The sequence below is a fragment of the Euprymna scolopes genome, chromosome 9, assembly GCF_053919585.1.
Source record: "Euprymna scolopes isolate OS-2025 chromosome 9, ASM5391958v1, whole genome shotgun sequence".
Classification (NCBI taxonomy): Eukaryota; Metazoa; Mollusca; class Cephalopoda; order Sepiida; family Sepiolidae; genus Euprymna; species Euprymna scolopes.
In genome coordinates, this window is record NC_136490.1 from 120,079,288 (window position 1) to 120,097,762 (window position 18,475).

Sequence of the window (18,475 nt, forward strand, 5' to 3'; positions counted from 1 at the left end):
TTTTTTTTTTTTTAGCCCTTTAAAGCATTTTCTTTACTTTTCTTTTTTAATTTCCAGCCAAATGCCGGAACAGAAGGAAGACCACCTCCCTTCAGCGATTCGCCTCTTGGAGAGAAGGCGAGAGTTCTCTGAGGTGAAGCAGGCTTTGGCAACGAAAAAAGAGGTTAGCTTCATTTTTGGTTTTCCTATGTCAACATTCAAAAAGATTTAATTTTTCTTTTTAATTATACAAAATTTTTAATTGCTCTTATATGCAGATACATTAAGTGAAAACTTATTGCATTTCTGTGTATGTGTGTATTTGTTTATCACCTCTACGTAACTTACATATTTTTAATTATTTTATTTATTATTAATCGAATATGCATTAAAATCAAAAATGCAAATGGGGTTACTCAGGCAGTTTTTGTACACCAGCGAGTGCTAATTTCAGTGCATTAGTTTTAAACACCCATGCTTGTCCTTCTGTGCTACCTTCTAGGAGGTAAAGGAAGTAAATTTGAATTCATTTTGATTTTAGTATCCGTGCAAGAAATGGGCCCAAATTTCACATTTATTCATTTCGATTATCAAAACTGCTTTCAGAATGCAGCAATAATAAACTGGATACTTGACTTGAGGCAACCACAACTGTTAGTTTACTCGTTACATAAATCCAGTCATGGGAGGCACATATCCCTTTGTCCAAACTGCTATTTTTGTTTTCCCAGCCAAATAACAAACAACAACAATAACAACAAGCAAGGGAGATCACTCAAAAATTTATCACAAAGGAACAGAATTCTTATATCTCAATATAAAGGAAAACTGGATACTGGACTTAGGGTAATAGTCACCATCTTCATATTAATACTTGCCTGTCATGCATCCATAAATAAAAATTGTCACAATCAGAGTCCAGCAGCTGTAGCCATGAACTGCCCATCCGCACACAGAAACCTAGATACGTGCAACATACTCAAGTAAGGGAGAGGTGAAACATGTGACAAGGATAATGTGTACAGACGAAATAGAAAAGAGGGAATAATTCGGCACTTCTGCATGTCAATGACATGAGGCGTCCGAGATGAGTTATCGACCCCTGTTCTTTGAATGCCCTCTATCGGCCGTTCTGTGAACCTCAAATATAAACAAATGTCTCCGAGAACGCAAAAATAAATTTTTTAAAAATGACAAAATAAAGAACAAGAAAATATCTGAAAATCAAAACATTTATTGTATAAAAAAAATGTATCAAAATATTTTAAAGTTTTAATATAACTTCTTTTCATGAGGGATTTATAACTGAAAATAAAAACTATGTAAAAAACATGAAATTGATATAGATTGTTTTTTGAATTATTTGTTGTTTTTTTAATGTATCAAAATAATTTTAGTTTGTCCATGTAGTAAAATAGAATTTTAAAAACATGAAACATTTATAGAGGTTTAAGAATAATTTGTTTTTGTACAGAAAGATTGGATTTTTATTTTTTTCTTCAAAGTAAGATTGTATAAACATATATCAAAATAAAAGTATGAGTTATTGACCTTGTTCTAGGCTGACAAACGCCCCCTACCGGCCATTCTTGAAACTTAAATGCACACATTCGCCTCATGTCACTGACATGCAGAAGTGCCAATAATTCATATGCGTTGATATCTATGAGATAGAAGAAAGTATTATGCTGTTATATATTTAATTAATCTATATATTAATACGATAGCGTGTGTGTTCTTTTGTGTGTCACGCTTACATCCGGGTCGTTTAATTGTTATGCATTAAAACAAACAAAAAATTGGTGTCGCTGTTGAGGCAAAGCTAATAAAAATGATTTGTTCTTCTTGGCCTTTTGGTCAAGATCAAAGTGTAGTATCTGTTCTTCAGACCCTAGATTTCAATTTCTTCTCTCTCAGTGGAGGATAAATCCTTTATGACAGACAATTTTTTGTTCCTTTTCTCCACGTTAAAAAACGACTCTGGTGTCTAAATCTGTCCCGTGGGGAGGTATTGTAAATAGGTACTATATTTAATGTAACAAAGTTTTAATATTACAAAAGTAACTGGGGAAAGTAATTTCTGATTCAATTACAAAATGCCCTGGATATGTCCCTTCTGATTAATTAAAAGATGCCCTGAAAATGTCCCTTCTGATTATTTTTTTGTTTGTTTGTTTACTTGCCTCCCCACAAGGGCAGAGTTGGACATGAGGTCGGTTAAAAATTTGGGGGGAAACCAACTCCCCAAAAGGAGCACTCTGGTCAGTAACAAAAATAAAAATTGCATCAGTAATGAAGGATTTCTTCTCCATTAATCAATACCAAAAAAAGGGGGGATTTAAGTCACTGGAATGCTGAGACTGATACTACACTCAGAAATTCATGTTGAAGTAATGGTTGCCTAATCCCTAACCATGTTAATGTTTTTATGTATTAATTTCAAAAAGCTGCTGAAACAGTTTATGATTCGCACATTATTTTATTTCAAGTATATTTTAAACAGTGGGGTGGGGATATTAAATCAGTACCGGAAATGACTTGAACCGTTTACGAATTAAACATTACTTTATTTCATATATATTTTTAACAGTAGTGTGGGGGATATGAAATCAGTCCCGGAAATGGCTGAAACCGTTTACGCATTAAACATTACTTTATTTAATGTATAACAGTGAGGTGGGTCTTGGAAAGGGCTGAGACAATTTACTATTTAGACATTACATTATTTCATGTATATTTTTAGAAGTGGGTTGGGGAATATAAAATCAGTCCCAGAAATGGCTGAAACAGTTTACGATTTAAACATTACTTTATTTCATGTATATTTTTAATAATGAGGTGGCGGTCATGAAGTCAGTCCCAGGTTAGAATGAGATAAGTGCAAATATAGACTAGCAGAAAGCGTCGCCCAGTATTGAATGACATAGGTGGAAAACATATAGTAGCAGAATACCCAGTGTCGCCCGGGATCAAATGAGATAGGTGAAAAATATATACTAGCAGAATATGCGGCGTCACCCGGGATTGGATAAGATAGGTGGAACATATATACTATGAGAATACCCGGAATTGATTGATGTGTTTGTAATGAAATAATCAGCCAGACAATATATTAAAATTATTATTTAAGTAAGGGGGAGCGACATAGTGGGTTAAAGTTATGAAAATTATTGCCGAAATTAGTAACATATCCAAGAATTATGAAAACTGATGAAATGTGAGTTACTTGATTGGTGTGTTTGTAATGAAAGAATAAGCCCATATAATATATCAAAGTTCTTACATTAGTAGTAGGAGGGCATAATGTATTTTTTTAATTATAAAAAATGGTTGTCGAAATTGGTAACATATCCAAGAATTATGAAAAATGATGAAATGTGAGTTAATTGATTGGTGTGTTCGTAATGAAATAATTAGCCCAGGCAATATATCAAAGTTATTATTTTAGTAAGAGAGGGGGATAAGATGTATTTTAATTGCAAAACAATATGGTCGAAATGAGTAACATATACAAAAATTATGAAAAATGATAAACTGTGAGTTTATTGATTGGTGTGTTTATAATAAAATAATCAGTCCAGACAATATATTAAAGCTATTATGTTAGTAAGAGAGGGTGATACGAACGGTTTAAATTATGAACATTATTGTCGAAATTAGTAACATATCCAAGAACTATGAAAAATGATAATATGTGATTAAATACATTAGTGTGTTTACAATTAAATAATCAGACCAGCCAATATATTAAAGTTATTATTTTAGCAAGGTGGGCGATGATGTCGGTTAAAATGATAAAAAATTATTATCGAAATAAGTAATATATCCAAGAATTATGAAAAATGTTTAAATGTGAGTTAATTGATAGGTGTGTTGTAATGAAAAAATCAGCCCAGACAATATATTAAAGTTATTATTTTAGTAAGGTGTGCGATATGATAAGTTTTAATGATGAAAAATTATTGTCGAAATTAGTACCATATCCAAGAATTATGAAAAATGATGAAATGTGAGTTAATTGATAGTTGTGTTTTTTTATGAAATAATCAGCCCATGCAAAATATCACATTTTTTATTTTAGTAAGGGGAGAGGCGATAAAATTATGTTAAATTATTATCGAACATTGAATAATTATGAGAAATGATGAAATGTGAGTTAATTGACCGGTGTGTTTGTAATGAAATAATCAGCCCAGGAACTATATCAAAGTTATTATTTTAGTAAGGGGGCGATACAGTTTTAATAAAAGGGCTAGAATAATATGATTCTGCCTTTCTTCATGCTGAACAGAACGCCCACAGAATGCTTAGGTCGGAGATTACATCAGCTGAAATGATGTGGTAATAAAATCTATGATGAAAACAGTATTCCAGATAATCAAAATAATACAAATTATAAATCCTCATCCCAAAAATTCAGAAACATAATAGAATAATAGAATTGTTATTCCAATTCTGATCAAAATTCATTACATGATTTTGATTCTAGAAAATGTCTCAAATTCAGTGCTTAATTTTAAGGGGTTTTAAGAAAAAATTGGAAGGGATAAAGCCAAAGGGGCAGGGGGAGCAGGGGGGCAAGGGTAATTTAAAACTATAACATTTCTCATTGCTTAATGAGTGTCAGCTGACTATGAATCCAATTCAATGCAATTCTGAAATATTTGAATTTTTAAATAAAACGTTGTACCCATATAATGTCTCTTAAAATCATTATAAAATACCCCAAAGAAACAGAAAATTTGGAAACGAAATTTGGTGCATATTTGTTAATTGATGTCAAATAGCTATTGTTAAAATTTAAAAAAAACAGAGGTATTATCTGAATTTTCATCAATGACTTCAACCTCTTCTTTGCCCCGTTTTTATGAAACTTAAACTAAATATAGGCCATATTACCCTATATTGCACCTAGTAACTATGTTCCAAATTTCATAACGATCTGTAAATTAGTTTAGACGTGTATACTGTACATAAAAATATATAAACATATACACATATCTAACTTTATATTGAAGTAATAAAAATATTTATAATAAAATTAATACCCATTTCTTTCAATCAATTGTTAATTTTGAATGTGAAACAAAAAAAATGGTTTGATTGGTTTTTTTTTACGTTTTTGTTTTTTACAGGAATTTCAGTTGAAAATGGAAAGACTTAAACAACGAAGAGTGGAATTAGAACGGAAAGAATTACAATTCAAAGAATCTCGGGAAAAATTTGACAAGTTCTTACAGGTGAAATTATTTAAAGCAGAAATCACGATAATCATGTACATCATATCATATTAACACACACACAACACACAGGCATGCACATACAGACACACACACACACACACACACACACACACACACACACATATATATATATATATATATATATATATATATATATATATATATATATATATATGTATATATATGTTTTCCTTTCGTTAGATGTATGTTCAACCTTAATTCAAACGTGCATTTCCTAAAATATTATGCTATACGAAATTTCTAGTGAACTCCACTTACAGCAATGTAAAAAAAGAAATATATTTATAAAATGTGGGAACGGCAAAACATATTAAACTGTTATATGTCTTAAATTGCTTCAGTTTGTGTTTATATGTTAAACACCAGCATTGTAATGCTTTCTGTAAATAACCTTTATGTAATCTCTCTTTCTATCTCTCACTCATATATATATATATATCTATCTCTCACTCATATATATATATATATATATATATATATATATATATATATATATATATATATATATATATATATATATATTAATACTTTTTTTTTTACCAAGGGCGGAGGACCGATTGAAATATCAAAATAAAATATTGAATACAAAAAGTAAAGTCAAAAAAACCTTATAACTTTTAAATCACCAACGTATCCGAAACGGCTGAACAGATTTTCTTTAAAATTTACAGAACTTTACTCTGTCTGGGAGTAATCTTAGTTTAGTTTTGTCTCAGAATACCCCCGAATATTACCGATAATTGATAATCGAAACCTTTATTTTAATAAAGCCATTTTTCCATGTCGTCGCTTAGTCACAATGAAAGAACAACAAATCGTGAAAATTCTACTTGAAAATTTACGTGTTTTTTTTTTTGTTTTTTGTTTTTAGCATGATGTGGTCTGTAGGTTCGAACCCCACACGTAAATTTATTAATGTATTTTTTTTTGTTAACTAGAAAGAAGTTTATATAAAATAATTTTATAAGAGAAACAGTCGGTTCTCTAGAGTGCAATGTAGAATAACCTATATTTTGGACTAAGTTACTGCATGGAGGCATGTGAAGCTTCCTCCCGGATGATTTCACAGACTTCGATGACAATAAAAATATAGGAGTGTGGAATATTCGTTGATCACCATTCAATCCCGGGCAACGTCGGGTCTCCCTGCTATTATATATATACATAAGTTTTCTTCTCGTTCTGACAGTGATATTAAAAGCTTACTTTTTTTATTTAAAAATCAGTAAAATCAACTTCTTAATATACTCAGTCATGGGTATGCAAGCGACTTCATGAAGGTTAACTAATTTGTATATTCCTTTAAAAAGTGAGCATTAATTAATTACTTATTCATTTTTATAATTTATTATTAGATGATTGGTTTCATTTCAATATTATGTTGAATTCTGTTTATGCATAGTTTCTACATTCTGCATAAATGCATAGAATTTAAGATGCATATCCATGACTGAGTATATTAAGAAGTTCGTTTTAATGATTTTTAAATAAAAAAGTAGGCTTTTAATATCAATCAGGCGAGAAGAAAACTCAGTTTATGTATAAATATATATAATAGCAGGGAGACCCAGCGTTGCCCGGGATTGAATGATGATCAACAAATATCTCACACTCCTATATTTTTATTGTTATCGAAATCCATGAAATGGCCCGGGAGGAAGATTCACATGCCTCCATACAGTACCTTAGTCTAAAATATTCTAGCACACGGAAATATGTTTGTATACATATCTATCTCTATATATAAAAGTGACCTTGTTGGTGTGTGTGTGTGTGTGTGTGTGTGTGTGTGTGTGTGTGTGTGTGTGTGTGTGTGTGTGAGTGTGTGTGTGTGTGTGTGTGTGTGTGTAGAAAGTCTCTATCAAACTCCTCTCTGAGTATTTAGTCTACAGAGTTGAAATTTTATATATATAGTATTTTGACCTGCAGCACACTTTCAATTTGGTTTTTAGCCGGCAAAAGTTGTTGGTAAGGGGTCAGAATTGAAAACAAAACATTTGACCTTGGCAGGGTAAGTCGAATAAAACATTACTCCTGCTGTTAGTTTTGTACATATACAAAATTAAGCGTTCATGGCTCAATTTTTAACCTTTCGTATCCATCTGTTTGTAGGTCAGAAGGTGACGATACTGAAGAGATAAATAATGACTAAGGTTGGAACACTACGTGGTCTGGTTTCAATCCTAGCAGATAATACTCTAGTCACATTTTTTTATAACTTTTGAAATCATTACTATATATTGGATGATAATCAATAGAGAATTGGTGCTACAAAATAATAAATAAGAAATTTGCATGAGTCAAAATATAATATTCATGCATATTTCATGATCGGAAAACATCGGGCGGCCTGCTAGTATATATATATATATATATATATATATATATATATATATATATATATATATATAGTAATTTATAAAATATATATGGCGATTAAGCTACACTGAATATTCTGCGTTTCATCCAACTATAGGATTCGTCAGGCAGCCTGACGAATCCTATAGTTGGATGAAACGCAGAATATTCAGTGTAGCTTAATCGCCATATATATTTTATAAATTACTATATATATATATATATATATATATATATATATATATATATATAGCAGCCTGACGAATCCTATAGTTGGATGAAACGCAGAATATTCAGTGTAGCTTAATCGTCATATATATTCTATAAATTACTAACTAGCTCTACCTACGTATTGAGCACTTTTGAAGTAAATACTTAAAGTTTACGCATAAATCTATACTTTCGTATATTAAATTTATGTGAATAAATGAAGTAGTTATATATACATATATATATATATATATATATATATATATATATATATACTAGCCCCCCTCTTTGGGTTGAGCACTGTCGTAAATAATCTCACTCGCTATTTAATTTGGCTGAAAAATGCGAAGCTCGCAGTTTGTTTACAAACAAGCGTTTGAGCACTTTACAAGTGGCGGACGGATGTTTATTTAAATAGACATTCGGACAGATTAGTTGTGGGCACCGCTTCCGTGGTCAAGGGGTAGAACTGCCGACTGTCATCATGACAGTTCCAGGTTCGATCCTAGCCTTGGGATAGGTGCTAGTCTAGCGGCACTGATGAGTTGTGATACAACGAAACAGGACTGTATGTCGATGACTACAAATATATTTTATCATATATATATATATATATATATATATATATATATATATATAGAGAGAGAGAGAGAGAGAGAGAGTTAGATAGTATTGGAAGATTGTCAACCTTTAAAACTATATTTTAAAAAAAATATTTAATCCCAACTAATTTGTCCCAATTATTTTGCTTGTAAGTCAATTAATTTTTTGCAGTCACTACATTAGTTTGTTTCCAAGAATTTGCACTACTCCTGATATTATGATCATCAGTTGTTTACCAGAAAAATTGTTTCGGGGGATTTAAAAACAAAACAGTATATTAAATCATGATTCCCAAGCAGTGTTGATAAAAAAGAAACAGAAGAAAAATGTTCTAGACATCAGATCTAATTTTTTATGTTCCAGATTAATTTGGCTAACCTACTCTCATGTTATTAAAAATATGTCATTCGTCTTTGCCCATTATATATAGTCTTGGAAGTTTTTGAACTTTAAAAACTTTTATAAAAAAACCTTTTTTTATTTCTATATTTTTTATCATTCGTAGGAAAACTATTTATTAAGTAAGTCATTTAATCACCTGCAATCACTGCATCAACTTTCTCTCTCGAATTCACAATAGTCCTAATGTTAATTTAAGGGATCATCAGTTGTTTACCATGAAACACTGCTTCGAGGATTTAAAACCAAACAGTATATTAAATCATACAAGAACAAAAAATGTTCCAGATATTAGATCTATTTACCTACTCATGATTAATTTGGCTAACCTATTCATGTCATAAAAAATGTCTTCCTTATCTGTGCGATTCGTCTCTGTCTCCAAATTCAAAATGGATATATTTTTTTTAACAAAAACAGTACTGTATGTGGATGACTATATATATATATATATATATATATATATATATATATATATATATATATATATATATATATATATATATATAGTCAAACTTCTTCAGCCATGTTCAATCCCTAGTAATATTTCAGGAAAAGAGGATTGTTACTGTAAATCAGACAGCAAGAGAATAAGCCCCTTTCTATTAACTTAAGAATCTCCGTTTCTGAAGCCCTCTTTCCCAGTTGAGAAGTACCCTGGCTTAATGGAGGACACTTAAAGACATGAGAACAGGAATGGGATGATTAAAGTTCCTATGATAAATAGGGTTACAAAATTGACCAATCCATCTGCAAATATTAGGCATAAAAATTGTTTTATGATTATTTTTGACTGATTTACAATTATAGATATTTCAAAATTTTATGGGGGATACAAAATTTCATTATGGCAATCATGACAAGAAACCCCGTTTTGATTATGGTGTCGGATAAGCTGAAGAGTCATTTAGTGTCATATTCTACTTGACTCAACACTAAAAATAGTCCAGGTTAAATCGCAGGAAGTCCAGTGTAAGCTGGAGGCCACTAGTATCACATGTGTTCTGACTAACTGTGATTTCGACACTGCTGGTCTAGAACTTAAGGAAGGAAGGCTTTAAATGCCTTTTTGTAATTCTTATCTTCACTGGCTACTTGAAGCCTAGCAAACTGAACAACATGCACCTTTTTATTGGCATAAGCACCTGAAAATGTGAAACAAGAAGTTGCCAGCTAAGCAGAATATATTTTTCATTGGTGTGAACCAATGATCCAACGACTGTAGTCAAAGACAAATTTCTTCAGCCATGTTCAGTCCCTAGTAATATTTCAAAAAAAGATAGGACTGTTACTGTAGATCAGACAGAAAGAGAATAAGCCCCTTTCTACTAAAGAATCTCCGTTTCTGAAGACCTCTTTCCCAATTGAGAAGTACCCTGGTTTAATGGAAGAACATGAATGGGACGATTAAAGTTGCTATGACAGATAGGGTTACAAAATTGGCCAATCCATCTGCAAATATTAGGCATAAAACCTGTTTTATGATTATTTTTGACTGATTTGCAATTATACAGATGTTTCAAAATTTTATGCGGGATACAAGATTTCATTATTGCAATCATGACAGGAAACCCCGTTTTGATGTTTATAATTAAAAGTGGGAAATGGAAAGAAAAGTCTCTAGGTGATATCATACATATCGTTATTTTAGACATATAGTGTATCCCGGGTTTTTTTTTCTTTTCTTTTTTTTTCTAATACACTATATCGCTATTTTTGTTTAAACGCATTTTCTCCCATTTTATTTTAAACGTATTGTCTCCCATTTTATTTTAAACGTATCGTCTCCCATTTTATTTTAAACGTATTGTCTCCCATTTTATTTTAAACGTATTGTCTCCCATTTAAGTTTAAACGTATCGTCTCTCATTTCACTCGATTTTATTAATAAAAAAAGGAAATCCCTCAATCCAGCTTACGAAAAGTGAGAGTGAAACCGGTCAGCTGGCTTGCCCCGATCATTTTTTTTCTTTCCTATTTCCCACTTTTAATCATAAGCATCAAAATGAGTCTTCCTGTCATGATTGCAATTATACACACGTAAAATAATGCCCATATATAATCTATCTATCTATATATCTATAAAAGTGTCTGTATATCTGTGTGTGTTTGTCTGTGTGTATTTCCCTACGCAATAACTCTGTCAATTTTAAGTCTACAGACTCGAAATTTGATATACAGGATACTAAGATTTGGGAAAATTGATGTGATTGGTTTTCGGCCAGAAATTTGGCGATTAAGGGGTCAATATTCAACGATTTGACCTTTGAGAACTCTATCAAACTCCTCCGACAATTTGGGGTATAGACAATTGAAATTTTAGATATAGGTTCCTTGGACATGGATCTAACTTTATAACTTGATTTGAGCCCAAAACAATAAATGTTAAGGGGTCATAATAGGGGTCAAAGTAAAAAAAAATTGACCTCCAAATTCCCGGGCAACGCCGGGCTGAAATACTGGTATATCTATAAAAGTGAACGTGTCTTTGTATCAGTGTATCTGTTTGCTTGTCTGTGTGTCTGTGTACATTTCCCTACGCAATAACTTTGTCAATTTTCAGTCTTCAGAAATTTTAGATATAGGTTCCTTGGACATGGATCTAACTTAATAACTTTATTTGAGTCCAAAACAATAAATGTTAAAGGGTCATAATAGGGTCAAAGTTAAAAAAATTGACCGCTCAAACACCGGGTACCCATGCTAGTATTTTAATAAATTGACAGATTCGACATACTTGGGCTGTACAGAAATCGCAAGTTTTCTCGTGCTATTAAATCTTTCTCTGATTGATTTTTTATTAAAATATTAGGCATAAAAACTGTTTTATCATTATGTTTGACTGATTTACAATCATACAGATGTAAAAGTATGCCTCGATATAATATTTGAAAAATCGACGAATTCGACATATCCGAACCTTATAGAAATTGAGAGTTTCTCACACTGTACACTCTAACAATATCTAATATTTTTATGAAAATATTAAGCATAAAAACTGTTTCATGTTTATTTTTGACTGATTTATAATCATATGGATGTAAAACAATGCCCGAAAATAATATCCGAAAAGATTTACAAATTTGACACATCCGGACTTTATGGCTACGCGAGTTTTCTTGCACTAGAAAATGATTCTATTTTTTATATTTTTATCAAAATACCAGGCATAAAACTGTTATATGATTATTTTTGACTGATTTCCAATCATACAGATATAAAAGTATGCCTCCATACAATATTTGAAGAAATCAACGAATTTGACATACCTGACATTACGCGAGTTTTCTTCCACTATTAAATAGTATCCTGTACCTCTATAAAGCCACCATTCGCCCATGTATGGAGTATTGTTGTCATATTTGGACTGGTGCATCTGCTACTAGTCTCTCACTCCTAGACAAGGTTCAAAAGATAGTCGCCCACCTGATAGGTCCTGAATTGTCATCTAAGCTTCAGCCTCTGTCCCATTAACGAAATGTAGCATCCCTCTGCTTGTTCTACAAGTACTTTAACGGTGAATGCACCGACGAACTGCAAGCACTCGTACACCCTCGACGTAAATACCCCCAACAAACCGAACAAGCAGCTAAATCCCACCGCTTCACAGTAGAGATTCCTAGATGTCTTCTACTCCAGTAGTTTCTTCCCCATATCTGCTAGACTTTGGAATTCCCTTCCGGGTTCCTGCTTCCCCAACTGTACTGACATGCAGAAGTTCAAGTGTAACGTGAACCGACATCTTGCTGCCCAACTCCCCACATAGTACCCTTGTAGCTTATGTCCCTGATAGTAGCCCCCTACATCAAAGTGGCAATGTGCCTTGTTTGGGGTGAAAATGTAATTTTAAAAAAAAATTTTTTAATCTTTCTATATTTTTTATTTTTATCAAAACATCATAAAAATGTTTTATGATTATTTTGACTGTTGTAGAATAGCAAAAGCGTAAAATAATGCCTGAATGTAATTTTTGAAAAAATCGACAAATCCAATGTATCTGGCCTTACAGAAATCGCTAGTTTTCTCGTACTATTAAATCTTTTTACATTTTATAAAAATATTAAGGCATAAAATATATTTACTAATTATTTTAGACTAATTTAACTTTATAATAATGCCTAAATATAATATTACTCATGTATTTTTGACTGATTTTTTTTTTGAACACATAATTAAGACAAAATAGAAACATTGAAAAAAATCTCAAATTTTCATATATGCGGACTTGTCAGATTTGGTAGTTTTAGGAGTTTTAAATTTATCTGCTATTTGCAGGGTTTCTATTGGGATATTAGGATAAAGATGTTTTACTTATATATTTTTGACTGATATTATTTCTTTTGAACACAATAAAATAAAATAGAAACATTGAAAAAATCTCAATTTTTCATATATGCAGACTTGTCAGAATTGGTGATTTTAGGAGTTTTGGTTTATCTGTTATTTGCAAAGTTTCCTTTGGAATGCTAGGGTTAAAATATATTTTATCTATTTTTCACTAATTTTTGTTCTTTATGATAAACAATTAAGACAAAAAATAATCTCATTAAAAAATCTCAATTTTTATATATGCAGACCTTTCAGATTTGGTGGTTTTAGGATATTTTGGTTAATCTGCTATTTGCAAGGCTTCCTATAAAAGTATAAAGATGTATTACTTATATATATTTTCCGTGATTTTCTTTCCTGTGGACACATAATTACGATAAAATTCAAACATGGAAAAAATCTCAATTTTTCATATATGCAGATCTGTCAGATTTGGTGGTTTTAGGAGTTTTTAGTTTATCAACTATTTTTAAGGTTTCCTTTGGAATACTAGGATTACGATGTAGTACTTAAATATTTTTTACTGACTTTATTTTTTTTTAAACATTTTCATTGGTTTGTCATACTTAAGTTTATTATAATATTTTCATTGGTCTGTCATGCTTAAGTTTGAAATAATTTTTTCATTAGCCTGTCAGTTATGTTTTAAATAGCATTTGCATTTGCTTAAGGTTGAAATAATATTTTCTTTGATATGTCACAATATGTTTGAAATAGCATATTTCTATGTCTGTTATGCTTAAGTGTAAAATAGCGTTTTTGTAGCTTTGTCATGCTCAAATCTGAAAAACATTTTCATTGTTATGTTTCGCTGTTATGCTTAAGTTTGAAATACCATTTTTATTACTAAATACAAATATTATTAATCCAGTATATAATGTTCGTGTTTTCTTTCCTTTTTTTTTTTTTTTTTTTTTTTTTTTTTTGTACTTTTGTAATTTTTGTTTTTTCTTTTCAGGAAAACGATCAGAAGAAAAACCGTGCTATCAAAAAAGCAAAAGAGGAACGAATTATCAAGAAAGAAAAAGATAAAGAAATCGAAATGTAAGAAATGGCGTCTTTTTTTTAGTTTTAGTTTTTTTTTTAATACAATCTTTTAAAAACGTTAGTGTTATTCTCATACTAATTGAATAAGTTGAAACCCAAAAACAAACAAATCCCATCATTTTTCATTATATCGAATAATCTAATATTATACTAAAGCTGAGTTAATCAACGTTAGTGTCCCTAAAGCTTTTTCTCATATATATATTTTAATCACACAAAATACATGCCAAAATATTCTTCAGTTTTGAGATTGAATTATGTTTGAAAAAACGTCCATTTTAATTATTCTCATTAGTCACTGTTTGCAATTAACTCATCAAGTGACACACTTCTTACTAAATATATATCTATTTTAAATAAATATATATCTATTTTATAAATATATATCTATTTTATATATAAATGCAATTTAGAATGAACTGTTGTCACCAGTTAAAAAATAATCCAAAAGTATCCATTTTTTTTTAATGAATTGTTACAAAATCTAATTCTATCATCTCTTCAATTTAACCATTACTTAATCAATTAACTTTTAAAATCTTTTTCATTTTAATGTAAATTATGCATATATGATTATTACAATTTAAAATAAATAATTTTTAAACATGGAACTCATTTCATTTTGTAAATATTAAGCTAAATTTTTATTTAATAGTAAGAAGAAAGAGAATATTTATTTTAAAAAGATTTATATTGCAACATTTTTTTTTTTGCTCTTATTCACCCCAATCAAAGCGTACTGCTACTTGCGCGTAAGAGCCTCAATGTGGACCATGCCTATAGGAACACTTTGTAGGGAGGTGAGAAGCGAGATGTCTTTTCGCATTACATTTAAGTTTCAATACATCAGTAAAGTCAGGGAAGCAGTTCGAGGAAAGAAATTATTAGAATAGAAGAGTTTCCGGCATCTAGGGATATTTATAATTGAAGGGTTGGGATTTTGCTGTTTATCGGGCTAGTCAAGAGTATTTTAATCAAGGAGACACAAGTGCGATAAGTTCGCCATAGCACATATCATTAAAGTATTTGCAACACAGGCACAAGGATGCAACATTGCAGCGATGGAACAGGGGTTAGAGCTTGGTTGATAGTGCAAGACATATTAGATTTGGAGACTCTTTTGTGGACCTCGTCTAAGTGGGAGAGAATTAATTAAATGAATTGAAATGTTAAAAACTTTCGTTTCGTTTATTTTGAAAATATTCAGCTTTAATTATTTTTAAAGAGAAAAGATATTCAGTGTCAAAAAAATGAAGTTGAAGCAATTTTAAATACACAAAGAAAAAATATTTATTACATTTTATAAAAATGTTACAGAGATTATATTTATGGAAAAAGAAAAAGACGTTTATTTCTAAATACAAGGTGTTCCATATGTCGTGAACACATTTGGACATTAAATATCTCAAAAACTATTAGGATATAAAAAGCATGCCAATATATATATATATATATATATATATATATATATATATATAATCAACACCAGTGGGGGGGCGCTTTGTTCGGTCGTAAAATACGCTTAAATATGATATTTTAATTTGTCCAGATTTCGTATATATTATTATTATAGAGTCATGATTTCAAAAGTAAAAAACAAATGTATTTGGGTGCCGTCAACTAGAATCGAAACCGAAAGCAAAACTGTAGCATTCAAAGCTGGTGACGTTACCACTGTACCAACGTGACACTCATATGAACTGATTAAAAGTAAACTAAGATGAATATACAAAATGTATAACGTTTTTTTTTTTTTTAATTTTGACCCCTTTTTGACCCTTCAAAACTATTTTAACCGACTTAATACCTATAAAAGAACGGTCCGATCATTTGAGGCCCCCAGCAGCACTCTGTGACTTTTAGTTTTGGAGGAGATAGAGTTTAAAAATAAGGGGACAGACAGACAGACATAGTGGGTTTTATAAATTAGATTAATATTAAAGTCGAACTTGATATATTTAGCCTTAAAAGTATACCACGTTCATTTAACATATATAATTCAGTAGATATAAAATCTTGAAATTTGTCCAAGACTTCTGGAACATCCTGTATTATTGAACTTTAAACAGATCTATTGTTTCAAGAGAACTATTATTATTAATAGTAAATTATACAGATAGATGAAGAAAGTTTGGAGTATAGAGCTATTCTTAAAATAAAACAGAATGTAGTCACCCCAAGCAAAAAAAAAAAAAAAATGCCAGCATCAATCCAGTCAAAGAAGGTTTTTCAGGTAAGGAATTAATCCAGTCAGGATCAACAAAGCGTAATAGTTTTCTTGTATCAGCTATCACTGAAGAATTCAAAGAAATTTAGTATATTTTATAAAGCAATTCTGGCATCTGATTAGTTCGTTCTGGTTATAAATATAATTGTACGGCACAATCACGTTTACACACCGGTTTTCACCAGATCACTGAAGTTAAGCAACATTAACCCTGGCCAGTACCAGATGGGTGACCATTTGGGAAGGCTAGGCGCTGTATGTACCTTCTGGGAAGGTTGGGCGTGGGGCCAGCACCCTCACCCTGTAAAAAGAACTCCTCACTACAAAAGCATCTACAAAGTTGTAGATGGCTATGCCCCTCCAGGGGCTTAAGGGCTACAGATGGATGGATATAATTGCACAAATCGTTGTAATCATACCTTTTTATGTTTTGTAGTAAGACAGTTGGTTTTGTTACTGATTTAGTTATGGTAGAGTTGAATCGAAATACTAGTTGAAGATCCATATTTGACAATCAGCCTGACAGGTAAAGAGCCAAAAACTAGCCCAGTACTGTACGGACTGAGGTATACCACTTGGGTTCTTCTTCTTGGTTGTCCATTGTTACCCATTGATGACAATCTTTTTCTTGTCAGTCTGCTGGTGTTTAAATAGTTCAATCCTAGACCCACAGGTACGGTCAGAGATCGGGCATGTGGAGGAGGTGCCGGGTGGAGCAGGGATAACCTGGCGAGCTTCACTGCATGGTTCTGCATTCACTGCTCCTCAATACAGTCCACTCTCTGTAAGCAGAGGGAACGCCAGAGATCCCGGCAGGAAGCAATTTCCTCTAGTGAAGGGAGGTCTATTCAACACCTCTTCGAAGATCTCTTGATGTGGTCTTTGAAACCACTTGGGAAGTACCTAGGAGGCCCACCATTCCAGGCCTTGTCACCTGGCTTTTGAGTAGAGTAAGCTCATTTCTTACCGTCTGGGGTGCCCTTACCATGGAATGCCGATGGAGCTGTCCAAGCAATTTTTGTTATGTCAGACTGCTTTTTCTTTAGGCCACCTTCTGACTTGTGTTACATCATGCTGAGACGCGAAACATGTAAATAACTGCCCTTAGTATGCCAAAATATTGCAATAGATTATTGTAGATAAATTTAATCAACGTTTTCACCTGTGCAATGATGGGTAAGTTTACTGGTAAAACAAATGAGTGCTCCTTTTTTATGATCTTGTGTTAACCATTGTTTAGTTATAAGAATGGGGAAACTGATTTCGTTTCTTTATTTCCAGATTGCTAGAAGAATGTGAAAATTTGAACATGGAGTGCAAGCGGACAAAGAAGAAACAAGACGCGTACATGATGTACAATGCGTTCATGTTGAAAACGTTGAGTGCGACAAAAGAATTTAATGAAACCAGAGATATCATCGCCCGATATGAAACCCTCAAATCCACATACAACGTAAGCAGGGATTTAACTATTCATTTTTTTTATGTATACAGTTTTTGCATTTTTATTTGAGGAGATTAATTTGGCTCGATTAATTAGGTTCTTTATAATTACGACTTTGTATCGGTATGGACATTCACTTTTGAAGTTTAAGATACAGGAATTGTTTGCAATAGTGTTTTATATGAAGAAGTGATATATAAAATAAAAAAATATTTTACAGCGAATTAAAAAATGTAAAACAGGTTTTAATTAATAACCAATTACCCAATTTCTTAGTCGATAAACAAATTAAACTAACAATTAGAAACCTAGACCAAACTAATAAAAAGCAAGTTAACAAGCCCCACCCCATTAATTTATTCTATCGCAACTAGCTACACCAGAGCTTTAAATCAGATGAAAAGGTACTAAGGAATATAATACATCGATATATATCCCCAGTCAATAATAATAAGATCAGATTTATAATCTACTACAATAAATTAACAACTGCTAACCTTATAATTAAAAACAACACTTCCCGGACACCAAAATCAGTCGATGAAACCAATGTAGTCTACCAATTAAAATACCCCTTGGGAGAATGCATCTCCAACAATAGAAACACCAATAGCT

General features: G+C 31.5%; 1 protein-coding gene and 1 pseudogene across 2 annotated transcripts in view; both read left to right on the forward strand.

The window, feature by feature from the left end:
• Positions 1 to 18,475, forward strand: part of LOC145284825 (coiled-coil domain-containing protein 42 homolog) — a 360,633-nt gene that overhangs the window by 321,796 nt on the left and 20,362 nt on the right. For both annotated transcript variants that reach the window (XM_080133795.1, XM_080133794.1), the window contains exons 2-5: positions 58 to 163; positions 5,115 to 5,219; positions 14,101 to 14,186; positions 17,698 to 17,869. In XM_080133795.1, the coding sequence (XP_079989921.1) occupies positions 62 to 163; positions 5,115 to 5,219; positions 14,101 to 14,186; positions 17,698 to 17,869 (465 nt within the window). In that variant the 5' untranslated portion in view covers positions 58 to 61. The remainder of the gene's footprint in view (positions 1 to 57; positions 164 to 5,114; positions 5,220 to 14,100; positions 14,187 to 17,697; positions 17,870 to 18,475) is intronic.
• On the forward strand, positions 1,817 to 2,026 carry LOC145285403 (U2 spliceosomal RNA; annotated as a pseudogene).